General features: G+C 38.2%; 1 protein-coding gene across 1 annotated transcript in view; it reads left to right on the top strand.

The window, feature by feature from the left end:
* LAMB4 (laminin subunit beta 4) overlaps positions 1-14,684 on the top strand; it is a 134,978-nt gene that overhangs the window by 35,733 nt on the left and 84,561 nt on the right. Inside the window, exons 9-13 of the mRNA XM_069107008.1 lie at positions 194-408; positions 5,072-5,192; positions 6,618-6,806; positions 10,448-10,627; positions 12,049-12,158. Coding sequence (XP_068963109.1) covers positions 194-408; positions 5,072-5,192; positions 6,618-6,806; positions 10,448-10,627; positions 12,049-12,158 — 815 coding nt within the window. The remainder of the gene's footprint in view (positions 1-193; positions 409-5,071; positions 5,193-6,617; positions 6,807-10,447; positions 10,628-12,048; positions 12,159-14,684) is intronic.

Below are 14,684 nucleotides of genomic sequence, written 5' to 3'. Positions count from 1 at the left end.
ATCACTGCTTATCCTTCCTAGGTGTTTGTATTTAGTAAAAGAGTGTTGTTGTTAATATTTGCCTCACTGATTCAAACGCTCCAAATCCTGACCTTACATTTGGGTATGCTCCACCTAAGTCCCCATTGGCCAAGGAAGATGTTTTGCACAGATGCAGCTTAAATGTCCTTTTGGTTCATTTTCCTCATTCTAGATCTAGTGACTCTCACAAACCTGAGGATAAACTTTACCAAACTACACACTCTGGGGGATACATTGCTTGGAAGAAGTCCACATGATCCCCTTGATAATTATTACTATGCTCTCTATGATATGGTCGTTCGGGGAAGATGCTTTTGCAATGGCCATGCTAATAAATGTGGCCCCTTGCAGGATGTCCGAGGAGATGTCTTCAGCCCACATGGAATGGTAAGTTCCGAACCCTCCTGATTCATTTCCTTTCATTATACTGATATGTAAGCATTGAGACAAATGCATGTCACCATTAAAGTGTTTTGAAACCAGCGTGAAAACGCCTGTTCTTTGAGAATGAGGATAGAATTCAGCTCAGTCATACAGACTTAATTGACACCTCCACTGGGGCATATTTTCCTGCTCCCAAATGTTCCTGCTAATACTTCTATATGTAAGAAGTCATTTTATAAATTTTTTCCCCTTGTATCCCAGCCCATAAGTATGAGAACACTCATACCTACACATATACACCCCTTGATTATTTGCAATGATGAAGTTGACTGAATCAATGTGAGAATAAAAGAACATCATTTCAGGACTAGAACTAATCTTTCAAGGGGAGGAGGGAACTTCACATTCATTTAGTCAATTATTTAATTCAACAAGTGCCAATGAAATGCCTATGTGTTGAAGAGCTGATTGCCTGGGCAGTTTTTGTTTTCACTGTAAGAAGTGGGTCTCTAGTTTATAAATCAGCCCCTTTGGAGTTTGGTCAGCATGACTCAGTTTGCCAGAGCTTGATCACCTCTGAAGAGATTGATAAAATCTAGTTCCTGGATTTACGTAGCCAAAAAACAAAACAAAAAACAGAGACTGGCGTCCCTGGTGACCCCAGCAGAGTGCTACCATTAGCAGAGGCCCAACCTACACAGCTACCCAGAGAACTTCCTCCGGACAGTCTTCTCATCCGTAGCAACTGCTCTCAACAAGTGTCAAGCAAAGCAACTTTCACGGGTAGAGGTTTCTGTTTTTCCATGTTGTGGGTCTTTCTGGTTCTTGTCACTTGTCTCAAAAAAACTACCAGTATTATTAAAGTACATCATTCCATTTTTAATCTTGTCCTCGGGCCTTATTGCCCATACATCAGTATCCAACAGCTTCCATTTTCAATGGCTTAGGAAGTCTCTCCAGGAACACAGATCACAGCCCATCTCTGACAGTTGATGATATTTGAGAGTTGCGATATCTGAAAAATGCCGTGCCCTGAAAGCTACCTAAAACAAGCCACTTCAAACTAAATTCAGCTGGTCCTCAAATGAAAGAAAGACAATAAAGAAAGCCCCTTATTGCTGGGGCTGTACTTAAAGTCTTTATGGCTTGATATGGCTCGGTAGGACCCACCAGAGTAATAAATTTCATTGGAGTAGGACCAAAGCAGAGGTTGCTGGTCCTAGCCAAGCACCCTGCTAATACCTTCCCCTCTGAATTCCTCTCCTCTCTCTCTCTGTGTCTTTATCTTTTGTGTGTGTGTCTTCGTCTCTGCCTGTCTTTCTATCCCTCTGCCTGTTTCCTTCTATATATGCCTATATGTGTGTCTATATACATATATAGACACACAGATATATGCATATGTGTTTCCATACATACAACACATATCTTGTTTGTGCCTAGTTATTTACATGGTGTCTCCATCATTAGAAAGTGGAACTCCAGGACAGCAGGAAATGTGTTTGCTTTTATATGTATCACCAGTGCTTATCACAAAGAATCCCCAGTACAAGATATATAATAAGGGATTATCCAGCCTCTAATACCTTCAAAGAATAGGAACCCACTCCCTCCCAAAGTAGCCCATTCCACTATTTATAGTTAACTTCTACTGATAGAAAACTTGAATTTGCCTCTTTGCAAATTCCTTCTTACTTCTCTCTGGGGCCAAAGAGAACACTTAAAAGAATACTTCAAATACTTGACTACCTCTGTCAACTCTGTCTCCCATGTCTCCTCTACATTAGGTGCTTACTTTTCCTTCCAATAAGCCTCATATGGCATGGAATCAAGGCCTTTCATGAGCTTTATTATTCTCTTTTGGACATTTTCCACTCATTAAAGTTCTTCCTACTATGGTACCCCAAACTGGTCATGTTAATCCAAATGTGGTCTGATCAGGGCAGAGTTCAGCGAAACTATCCTCTCCTTATTCTTGGAAGCTGTGCCTCTCTAAAGCCCAATATTATATTAGCCTGTCTGACTGCCAGATCACACTCTTGGTTCATAGGGTACTTGGGCCCACTGAAACCCCAAGATCTTTCTCCAACTGTCATCTGACCATGCTTTTTCTGTCTTGTACTTATGGAATCAATCTTTTGAACACAAGTATAGTACTTTACCTTTATCCCTATTAAATCTGAATTCATTAGATTTAGTAAATCTGTAAGCATTTATTAATAAGCCAGGTACTGCCTGAGCCCAGTCTTCTAACCTATCAAGATTTTTTCAGATCCTGAATGTCATCCAGAGTTCTGGCTATTTCCATTTTGTGTATTTGCAAATCTGAATAACTATGCCTCTATTCAAATCACTGATTTTTTTTTTTAAGTTTAACAACATAGGAGTAAATGTAGATTCCCAAGACACTTCTTCCCAATTTTACATTGACCATTAATGGCAGCTAGGAGGTACCATGCACAGAGCATCAGGCCTAGAGTCAGGAAGACTCATTTTCCTGAGTTTAAAGCTGGCCCCAGACATTTACTAGCTGTGTATGTAGCAAATCACTTAACCCTGTTTGCCACAGTTTCCTCATCTGTAAAATAAGCTGGAGGAGGAAATCACAAACCACTCCAGTATCTCTGCCAAGAAAACCCCACATGGGATCACAAAGAGTTGGACACAACTGAAACAACTAAACAGCAACAACATTAATGACTACTCTTTGAATCCACTTGTTCAACCAATTTTTAATTCTTGTTATCATGCTGTCATCTAGCCCATATTTTCCCATATTTAATTATATTTGAATTATTTACTATTCATAATCATATCATACTGGATGATCTTATTTACTGCTGTAGTGCCAATGCAATATTTACAGCGCCCACAATCACAAGAAAGACCATGACTATAAATATCATGTGATGTTCAATCACAAAATATGTCAGACTCTCCAGATAAAGGATAAAGCTGAAGAATTTATTTAGAAACCAGAAAACTGAGTCCCCAAACCAGTAAGCCATCATAGTACCAAAGATATTCAGAAGCCATAATAATACTGAGAGCCACAGCATCCTTCAGCCTTCCCACAAACCAATACAAGATCATTATTTACTCACAAACCTCTCTATCTCCTTAATGTGGTGCATCCTCTCTCCCCCACCATCTCACTAGCTGTGACCAGCTTCTTATGGGCTCTGCTTTCAGCAAACTCCTCCCACTGCAGGCTCCATGTGACTACATTCAGCCTATTAGGGGGCAGAGTTTATCTTCACAGCAGGGAAGCTTCCTGGGCTCTGCTCCACCCTTCAGCAAATTCCCTCCATCATGGGCTCCATGTGATTCCTTTCAGCATATTAGGGGGCAGAGGTTACTTTCAAAGCAGGGGAGCTCTTCAAACTCCCCGAGGTCTATTAAGGGACAGGGAAGATCTTCAAATTCCAATTCTTATTACAACTGTTAACTCCTTTTGTTAGTCACCATTAATAGATTTGTTGTTTAATCATTTTCCAGTCTTGTATGACTCTTTTTTTTTGGGGGGGGGGTTCTTGACAGAGATACTGGGGTGGTTTGTCATTTCTTTCTCCAGTTCATTTTACAGACAAGGAAACTGAGACAAATAGGGTGAAGTGACTTGCCCAGGGTCACACAGCTAGTAAGTATCTGAGGCCAGATTTGAATACAGGAAAATGACAGAATTAGCAAGACTTTATTTGCACTTTGAACATGTTCCACTGAGGGGACTAAATGGCTCTGCTTTTCTATTTCCATTCTTTCATCTGTGTTGCCAAGTATTTTCCCAATACTCATAAACCAAAGTTCTATATTGAAAATCTTTAAACTTCATCCTATTTCAGACCCTGATAATGGCAGAACATATAAACCAAACCCAGATTGGGAGCAGGAGTCTATTATTTTTTTAAATGGGAATCTTAGAAGTAAAGAGTGGGAAGGGGATAAAGATGTTTTAAAAGAAAGCCATCTGTGACATCCTTAGTGGACCTGAGTACAGGCTAACTTTATAAAGCTAATGTGGAATTACCTCTCTCTTCCTTCAGTTAGTTACACAGCATTTAGCTCCTTTCTTTCTATATACTGTTTTATCAAAAATAATTTATCTGGGAGAATCATTACACCTCAGACACACCCTTGACCTTGATGGAGGGTAAGGTAGAATCAGTTCATGCTGTATATTGATTTTGTCATTGATTCTAATGGCTCAGTCACATTGGCAGATAAATATTCTTTCTCTACTATACTCCCTAGAGTAACATGAAAATGGACTATTTAAGGTTTAGGTATGTCTTGACCATTCCTATGAGATAAGAAGGGATAGGTGGAAAAAAATGTATAAAAAGCATTTTGCAAGCCTTAAAATGCTATATAAATTTATCTATTATTGTTTTTGTTATTCTCTTCTATCTTAGAGACATGAAAACCAAGGCATCCAGAAGTTAAGTGGCTGTGCCAGTCTTGAATCTCAGTCTTCTAATTCCCAATCCAATTCTCTATCCTGTGCTAAAAATGGTCATTCACTAGGCTGATTCCAGTGTGTCTCCACTGTACACATCAAATGGGCCACAGTTTTGATAGTTATATCAAAAGATGATATATTTTTCTATTAAAAAAAAGTCACCAAGGACAATCTATTTTTATAAATTACTTTTTTCTTTATCTAAACCAGGTTCATGGTCACTGTATCTGCCAGCACAATACAGATGGCCCAAACTGTGAGAGATGCAAGGACTTCTTCCATGATGTTCCCTGGAGGCCAGCCGAAGGTCTCCAGGATAATGCTTGCAGATGTGAGTGAAAATATATACTCAGCCTATTTTAAGGGTAGGATATAAGTTCAGCTGTGTGATGCTATACAGGGTGGTGGTGGTATAATTCCATGACTCCCAGATGTGGTTTTGTAATTTCCAATTGTCTCAAGTGCTATTTTAAATTTATCAAATCTTTAAAACAAGATGAATTTTTAATTCAATTCATTTTTTAAAAAAAGTAAAAGTTATGCCATGACAACTAGATAGTACAGTACATAGAGCACCAGCACTGGAGTCAGGGGGACCTGAATTCAAATGTGACCTCAGATGCTTACTAGCTATGTGACTCTTGGCAAGTCACTTAACCCTGATTACTGCTTTAAAAAAAAAAGTCATGTCATCTTGCCCTTTTAGAAGGAACACAAGCATTATTCAGTTGGAAAAAATGATGGTGGGATGTTACAGTTCTAAGAATACACAAGCCAATCCCAGCTCCTTCTTCAAATGCTATATATTTATTCCATCCAGCTGCATGAAATTGAACTTACCTCACTTCCTAACATCTGGAGATAAGAGCTCAGCACATAAGGAAGACAGGCTTTGGCATCCTGCTGTAAACGATGCTACCCCAGAATTATGATGAGCATGCAAAAGAAAGGCAGAAGCTTTCATTCAGCTTCCTTTCCTTAGTTGTTAGAGAAATAAGTTTAAAAGGGGTTCAAGGTAACCAGAGTAGTTAGGGGATTAGGGGTTGGACCTGTGATTTTACTGGTATAGGGAACTCCCACATGAAGAAGCTTCCTCTACCAACTGGCACATTTTCTGCCACCTTATAGTCTTAGAGAGTTCATGAGGACACTAGGAAAGTTAAGGAACTTGACAGGTGCTGACCTAAATTAACAGAAGGAATCTCCTTACAAGAAATACCTTATACCAATGAAATCACAGGTCTGGACAAAAATAAAGACAAAAAAAAGCATAGTATAGCAAATTCTTTTAAGTTGTCGTATTGGAAAAGCATGTGTGTAGGAAAACTTGATATTCCAAGAAATTTAAACACAAATGATCAGGCAAGTATTTACATTGCAAAAGTTAAATTATGTTTAATCCTGTTTTGATTGAACAAAAGGATGGACTGTATGAGTTGTATAACTCTTCCAAAGTATTTAAAATATGATTGGGAAGTTTTAATTTAACATTTTACCTTTTTGATATTGGACACAACCTAGACTTAGAATCATAGTCTCAAAGATTACTAGGGCTAGGAGAAACCATATATATATATGTATATAGACCATATATATAATCCTTAGTTGATGCCAGAAAAGAAATGGGAACAGCTGAATTCCTTCTAGGGATGGAGGAGGAAATTGCAGTCCAAAGCCTTTTCTTTTAAGTCAGGTTTATTAGCTAATTCACTGGGACCTTCTATAAGTTTAATTATGTCTTCTTTTCCTCCTGCAGCATGTAATTGTAATGGCCACTCTGAAAGCTGTCACTTTGATATGTCTCTGTACCTCTCAAGTAATGGTGTCAGCGGTGGAGTGTGTGAAGACTGTCAGCACAATACTGTGGGACAACACTGTGATCAGTGCAAACCCCTGTTTTACAGGGACCCCCTCAAGGCAATTTCAGATCCTCATGCTTGCATTCGTGAGTGGACAGTTTTTTTTATCTTCTTCTAAGTAGTAACAGTTGTTATTGTTAAGCAAATATTTCCAAACTCTCCTGTATCAGAACTGTAAGTAGGGTGGAGAAAATGGGGCTTTAAACCAAAGATCCAACATTTAAAGGGTACAAAACATTAAAACATATTCTCCAGGTGCATAGAAACCACTTTGGTCACTAATCTCCCCCTCCCCCTTCACTCAACTGACTTCTTATTAAATGCTTCTTGTTTTATTTTCACATCATTAATTACAAAACTGATTTGAGAGAACAGTTCATACTGTTTGGCCAAAGTATATTTCATGCAGCTTATCCTCAGGACCAGATTTACTAGCTATGGCAGCTCTGCAGGGGATGAGAACATTTTCTTTGGAGACTTTCCTTCTTTAGACAATAAATGACGTGGGAAGGACCTTAAGCCAAACAATATGGTTTCATTCTGGTATGTCCCAGGAAGGCTTTTTCTCTCAGTAAGTCCTAATCTATACTGATTTCAAGCTCAAGGACAGCAATTAGTCTCAGAACAAATCAGCATGAACCACAGTCTCTAGCATCCTTCAGATGAACTTGGGAAAGTAGCTCAGAGTTTGAGTGGAACATTGTCTTTGGATAATCCATTTTTCATGTTAAGGTACTGCCAAGCCATAGCTTTTTGTTGAGTGTTTAGTGTTAGCCAGTTTTTCTTATCATGTAGTTCCAGTAGAAATTCTGAGAACCCCTTTGACCACAGAGATTGCATGCAATCTTGCCTGACTTCTCCCCAACCCACCCCCTATCTGTATATACTCATTCATTTTCACATATGTGAACAGTTTGACTTAAATTCCAGTGGCCTCATAGGTTACTTCACCGACATTTCTAAAAATGATTGAAAAATAACCTAGTGGGAATGTCAAATTTCCAACTGTTCTTGACTGGGTATCAAACTCAGCAGTTTAGGTTGGTACAAAATGAAACCCTCATAGTTTATTCAGCACTTAGCAAAAAGACATTTACTTAGCCATGGCATGGGGAAGAATATTCAACAAGGGTATACAGTGAGCTATGAATTGGCTTAACTGAGTAAAGCTTTCTGCCTTTGAATTGTCGGTCATGGTCAAGTAGCCAAGGTCCAGAGTGTGCCCAGAGCTCCTTACAGCTATTCTGTACTCAAGTGACCAGGAAATTAGACCAATGTTGTGAGCTTTTAGTTAATTAAGTCTCAAGGATAGTTTCGATACTTTTTGAGGAAAAATTTACCTAGTTTGCATGGAATCAGGTGGTTGGGATTTTGTTTCAATCAGGTTCTTCATGGAGGAATAGAGACAATAATTTTTATATATTTACTTCATGGAGTTGTAAGGAAAATTATAAGTGAGTTAATATTATCATTCATTATGAATTCAACTGTCAACAAGTATTTCTTGAATGTCTACTATATGCCAGTCACTGTCCTAGTTTTGGGGAAAAACTTAATATAAAACAGGTCCAGAGACTGGACCTGTGATCTCTTTGGCATAAGGACCTGCCAAGTAAGGACATCCCCTCTATTAATGTAGGGCAACCTTCTCAGCTTCTTAGAGTACTAGAGAATTTCCAAAAGTGAGGAGACCTTAAGTAACTTGCCCAGAATCCCACAGCCACAATGTGTTAGAAGTGAGTGAGTCTTGAACTGAGGTTCTCCTGGCTTCAGGCTTGGCTCTGGAATGGAGTAGGCACTGAGTGCTTGTTGACATTAATTAATTGTTGATTCATCAGTTTCAAGGAAGACATGCAAAGATTGGTCAAGACAGTTTGAGTCATTCCTCAGTAAAGATAAATAACAAGCTAGCTAGGATCCATTCCCAATTCTAAATTGCCTAATGCCAACAAATACTTTGGGGACTTGTTCTGTTTGGATTCAGTCAGAAGGACACACTTGAGGACCTAGAGCAGTACATGTGGCCTCAAGGTCACAGATTCCCCACCCCTGTAGCCTCTATTAACATTAACCTAAGATAACCTTGTATGTGTTCAAGAGAAAATATGTTAACATTAAGTAATGATTTGAAGGAAGTGAGATTTTTGTTGTTAGAGCCTAGATATTAGTTTGATTAGGTTTCAGATAAAAGGTTAATTGGTTTCCTGGAAGGAACATTTTTGTTCAAGATTAACACAAGAACCAAGAACTCCACCAGTAGCCTCATCTGTAATAAATGTTCCTTCGAACAATGTCATGGGGTATTGATAGGCATCATTGGCCTTGAATCCTTGTATCCATGTAAAAGGGTTATTTCTAAGTAAAGTTAATCCAAAAAAAGGATGCTTCCAAACTATTTTCTTCTACTTGGGAATGAAACGGCCCCCTGGAATTCAATTCTGCTCTTTTTCTGTTACTCCCAAGAGGAGCTGAGTCTACTTCCTTTTGGTCATTCCTAAAATGAATTCATTTTGATCCTCCTATTCTGGAGACAACTGGGTTGAATTAAGAGGAAGTTGTGGTTTTGCAATGCTAAATAGGACCTGGTGCTGTTTTTCCATATTTGATTGTATCTAGAGTACAGGACACTATAATAAAAAATGAAGTAAAAATGTAGTCATTCAACTGAGTGGTTTGTTTCAGTGACACTAGATAACTGGCCCAGATGAAGGTTTCCACCAAATGCTCAAAACTGAGTCATTGATGTATAAACAAAAGCTTGAATTTCCTTTTTTTAATTAAGCAGATAGAAACCAAGTTTCTATCCATTTTAATTCATTTCTTTAAAAGAAATTCCCTGGGGCTACACAAGTTTCTTTTAGAGAAACTAGAAGTTACTTTCCCCTGAGAATAATGCTCATTACCTAATGGCCACTGAATTGTGGAACTTTAACCCAATATCCCAAATCCTATTATCTCACCTAGCACCCCACCAGCAAACTCTCCAAAGAGGTCAATGATTCCATTCTTCTAAAGACTGAGCTCTCCTTCCCTTCTCAAAAATGGTTCACCTGGGTTATACGAGTTTCTATTAGTGTAGTGTATGTGTACCAGGAATTAGTGTAGTGGTGTGTACCAGCCTTAGCAAATTGTTTTGTGATAAGGAAGAAAGAATTTTCTTAAAATTCCATTTAATCCAATTCATTTGTTACCATTTATTAAGAGGCCTAGTTAGGTATGAGGCACTGACCTATGTAGTTGGGCTGCAAATACAAAAACAAAAATGCAGTCCCTGCCCTCAAGCAACATATTCTCCTGAAGCTTTTACAAAGCCACAAACTACTTCTTTCTGTTGCCATTAGATTTATGACAAATAGTACCAAAGCAAGCAAGGAACAATTGTTAGAGAGGCTGCATTTAGAGAGAAATGCATTTGATATCACTGATCATGAAATATTCACATTCTGAACACATTCAGCTGAATAAAGTAGATTAATAAATATTTAAAATACAGTGCTTTTGAAGGACCAGTGAGTGACTTTTGTGAGGTTTCTCTTATAAGTCACCAAACAAGTGTAACCCAGTCCCAAAGTCCATTGTAAAAGCTCCAGTGTGTTGCACAAAGTATCACCCTCGACCACTTGGCAGACTATAAAGGAAGGTGTGTAGGGGAAAGGACAAAACACATCTACTTCACATCTTTGTGCAATTAGCTTTAAAATCATTATGCAAATATCTGTGTTTCCAGCTTGTGAGTGTGATCCTGACGGATCGTTGTCTGGTGGCATGTGTGAAAGTTATCCAGATCCAGCCCTGGGAATTGAGGCTGGTCGATGCCTTTGTAAAGACAATGTTGAAGGAGGTCAATGTGATCAGTGCAAACCTGGCTATTATGGACTGAATGCCAATGATCCTCTAGGTTGTCAACGTAAGTAAAGAACTGAGTTGTTTTCTTTTAATTACACCTCTTGTTGCCAACGGCCATACGTCTTGGAGAGCCATGTTCTTAGCTAACATGTTCTCTGTCTCTGACATCAAAGGGAATTCTTGGTGATTTTCTGAACTTAATATAAAAGGTCAGCATGCAAATTTTATTCTTTCTTTTCCCCAGCAAAAGAAAAAAATGGGAAAATGTCCAGAAATTTAGTGCTATGCTTCAAAACATTTGAACCAGTAGACTCCTTTGGAGTCTTCCTGAGATCTGTACCAAAATTCACAGAACATCTAAAAGGACCATAAATATAACTGCACAAAGATATACACACAATTTATATACACCTGTGAAGTACATTCTCGGAAAGCTTTGAAATACCAATTTAGGTCAAATGAGACCATTTATATAAAACATTTTGGTATCTAAAATTTATTATTATTATTACAATCTTTAGGCTATTTTCTTTAAGCTTTTTTCTTTTCTTTCCTACTTGCTATTATTGATGTATAGAAATGGTACAGCATAGGGGATAGAGAGTTGCCCTAACAGCTAGGAAGATCTGGGTTTGTCTTGCCTTTAAAATGGTTCAAATGTATTTAGTGAAGTAGTTCTTTTTAAATCTGAAGCCTAAATTTCATAGAGATGAATTTTGACCAAGCCACTCCTTTATCCGATCTGTATCAACTCACCTGTCTGGCTTTCAGTAGTCTAGAAGAAATGTTACACCTTTTTTAACTTCCTTAAGCAAGCAAGACTTAAGTTTATCCTCCCTAAATACTTATTTCACAAACAGTAGAATTTGTAGGGCTAGTATATGTCTTTCCAAGACAGAGGTTAGTGACTTCTTAGTCCTGAAGGTCAACACTAAGGCTCAACAGTACCAAGGAAAAGGAAAAATGGGAAAGAAAGGAAGGAAGAAAGGAAGAGTTGGAAACAGGGAGGAAGAAAAGGAAGGAAGGAGGAGAGAAAGGAAGAGAGAGGGAGGGAAAAAGAAAAGATACTTCTAGTGAAGAGTGGTAGAAAGTTACCTACAGCTGATTTACCTGCCACACAATGCTTCCCCTCGGTGTCAAATGACATAATATTTGTAAAAGTGCTTAGCAAGAGTACATGCTGTATAAATCCTTATTCCTTTCCCCTTTTCCCCTCATTAATTCAAATGGCCTAATACATCAGTCATTTTTCAGCTGTATTATATCCCTAAATTCCTCTTCTCTGATCGTCAGTTATCTAAGAGCTGTGAGGGTGATTGGCATTCTATTTCCTTCATGGTTTTATTCAAGATTATAATCAATAAGCAATTCAGATGGTAAATTTGGCAAGACAGATTCTATTTTTATTTAACGGAAATGCTGAGCACATTTATAAAGGTAGAGAAGCAAACATGAGAATGATTGTGTATCCTCTCCTTTCAGCCTGCAACTGTAACCCCTTAGGAAGTGTACCATTCTTCCCCTGTGATACAGTTACCGGCCAGTGCTTGTGCCAGCAATTTTCTACTGGACCCCACTGTGAAGAATGCCTCGTATGTACTTTTATATAAAAGATTTTCCTCTGACTTCTTTCATTACCAACTATGTACATTTCTACCTTAATGGATAGAATAGCAGAATCTTCTCTGTACTTTATACCTATTTACCTCTTATCTGTTTTACTTCAGATTGGGTGCCACTGGAAGTGATTGTGAGAGTATCTGAGATTTGTTTTTACATGTAAAAATATACTTAAAGCAGGGACGGCTAGGTGACACAGTGAGTAAAGTGCCAGCCCGGAGTCAGGAAGACCTGAGTTCGGTTCCGGCCTCGGACACTTAACACCCACACACAAAAAACTAGACCTGTAACCTTGGGCAAGTTACTTAACCCCAATTGCCCTCTAAAAGGCCAATATATATATTTATATATTCTTAAAATTGCTTCTAACACCTTTTCAGTAAGCTAAAAAGTGCTCTTGTGTCAGAATGGGCCAGCCTTGCCCTTAGAGAGAGTGGGATACTGGGATGATGTGTGTATGGAGGTGGAAGAGGGGGGAGATTAGTAATGAATGTGAAGGAGGAAAGTGATAATTCTACTGAAGGATTTGCCTTACTCTCACAAAGTGCTGGTATGGACGTCATCGTGTCACCTGACTCAGGTCAAGGGTTCTTAGTTTTCTAGGCTGGGTCAAGTAGAGGAATTAGTTTGGAGAAGAAAGACTGGCTTTGCCCCTTTCCCTAATCCAGTCCTATATTACCACTTTAAGAACAATAATCTTCCATGTTCCTGACTTTTGAAATGGTACAAAATGCCCCTGCAAATTAAATACAAGTTTTCTCTTATGAAATGCATATCTGGGTATTTTTAGAGACTTCGCCAAATATGTACGTATATGTATCAAAATAAGTAGAATAAAAGGTATTTTTCAGGACACAAGTATTTTGTTGTGGTTCCAGAAAACCCCAAACTGGCTTTTTTCCATATTCTTTCCAACTTGACAACCTACCATTACTTTACAGAAAGAAAACAGCTTAATCCCCCAAAATGAATAGTGACCTTAATGTGTCTAAAGAAATTTGATTGATAAATAAGACATGTGCGCCTGTTTGGAAAGAGTTGTGTGATCATTCTTGAAGTGGCATCACACTTTTCTCCAAGAAAAGAATTCATTGGAATAAATATGAAGAAACATGAGGGAAGGGCAGGAGAGGGGAAGGCAGGTGTTAAGGTAAACCTTAGAAACTCATGAAAACCATTTGCTACAACTATATTTATAAAGCACAGAATTCAAAGAATTTGGAGCTAGAATGGATTTTAGAGACCATTTGTTTTGGAAGTCCTTAAGTGTGTGTGTGTGTGTGTGTGTGTGTGTGTGTGTGTGTGTGTGTGATGGGCCCCTTTGGAAATCTGATGAAGTCTTTGGACCCCTTCTCAGAATAAAATTTTTAAATGCAGAATATACGATACATACTTAACAAAAGAAATCAATTATATTGAAATACAGTTATCAATATTATTTTTAATTACACATTCTAGAACCCACTATTTAATCTAATGGTGTCATTTTATATGAAATTGAGTCCCAGAGAAGAGCAATTAAGGCAATATATTACAGAGGGTTAGATTTGGGATCTAAGTACTTAGGTTCACAACCTATAGTATTTGCTTCTTAATACCAATGTGTTTGTTTGTCATTTAGTTGTTCAGTTATGTCTGACTCTTCATGATCCCATTTGCTGTTTTCTTGGCAGGGATACTGGAGTGGTTTGCCATTTCCTTCCCCAGCTCATTTTACAGATGAGGAAACTGAGGCAAGCAGGGTTAAGTGACTTGCCCAGGGTCACACAGCTGGTAGTGTCTGGTGTCAGATTTAAACTCAGGAAGCAAAGTCTTCCTTCCTGACTCCAGGCCCAGCACTCTATCCACCATGCTGTCTAGCTATCCCTATACCTTGTAGACTTAAGCAAGTCACTAGACCTCTAGTGCTCTATAAAATGAGAGGACTGAACTAAATCTATAAGGTCCTTTAGGGAGAGGGTTGAGATTTGTAATTGCATTGACATAGGGAACTCCGCATTAAAAAAACTCCTTCTTAATGATGCAGGTTGTCAACTTCTCTGAAACTCAGTCTTAGTCTTCTAAAACACTTCGAGGTTGAGTGATTTGCTCAGGATAACATGGCTAGTATATTTCAAAGACAAGACATAGGCCCACATCTTCTTTACTCCAAGGCCAGTACTCTGTCCACTATACCAAGCTGCCTCTCATAAGGTTCTGTAAAACCCTAAATTTATGATCCTATGATACTAAGAGATATCAAAGTCACACAGAGGGGTAGCAGTCAGAATTGAATCCCAAATCCATTTCTCTCTGTACTCCCCCAAAATTCCCAAATCAAGATCTAGCAGATATTTGGTTTTTTTTTCACATTTCATTTTCTTTTTAAAAATTTGTAGTATCATGAACTTGATAAACACAAATAGCATGAATAAACAAATATGAGCATTTTCATAAACAATGAAGAATAGAAAAAAGGAATTTTATATGCAATGGCGATTTAAAATGGCAACTATTAC

This window comes from Petaurus breviceps, unplaced genomic scaffold (genome assembly GCF_028583685.1).
Source record: "Petaurus breviceps papuanus isolate PSGF00001 unplaced genomic scaffold, PetGlider_PUasm1.0 84, whole genome shotgun sequence".
Taxonomy (NCBI): Eukaryota; Metazoa; Chordata; class Mammalia; order Diprotodontia; family Petauridae; genus Petaurus; species Petaurus breviceps.
Note: the sequence above shows the minus strand (reverse complement) of the source record. Positions and strands in the feature narration are given on the sequence as shown.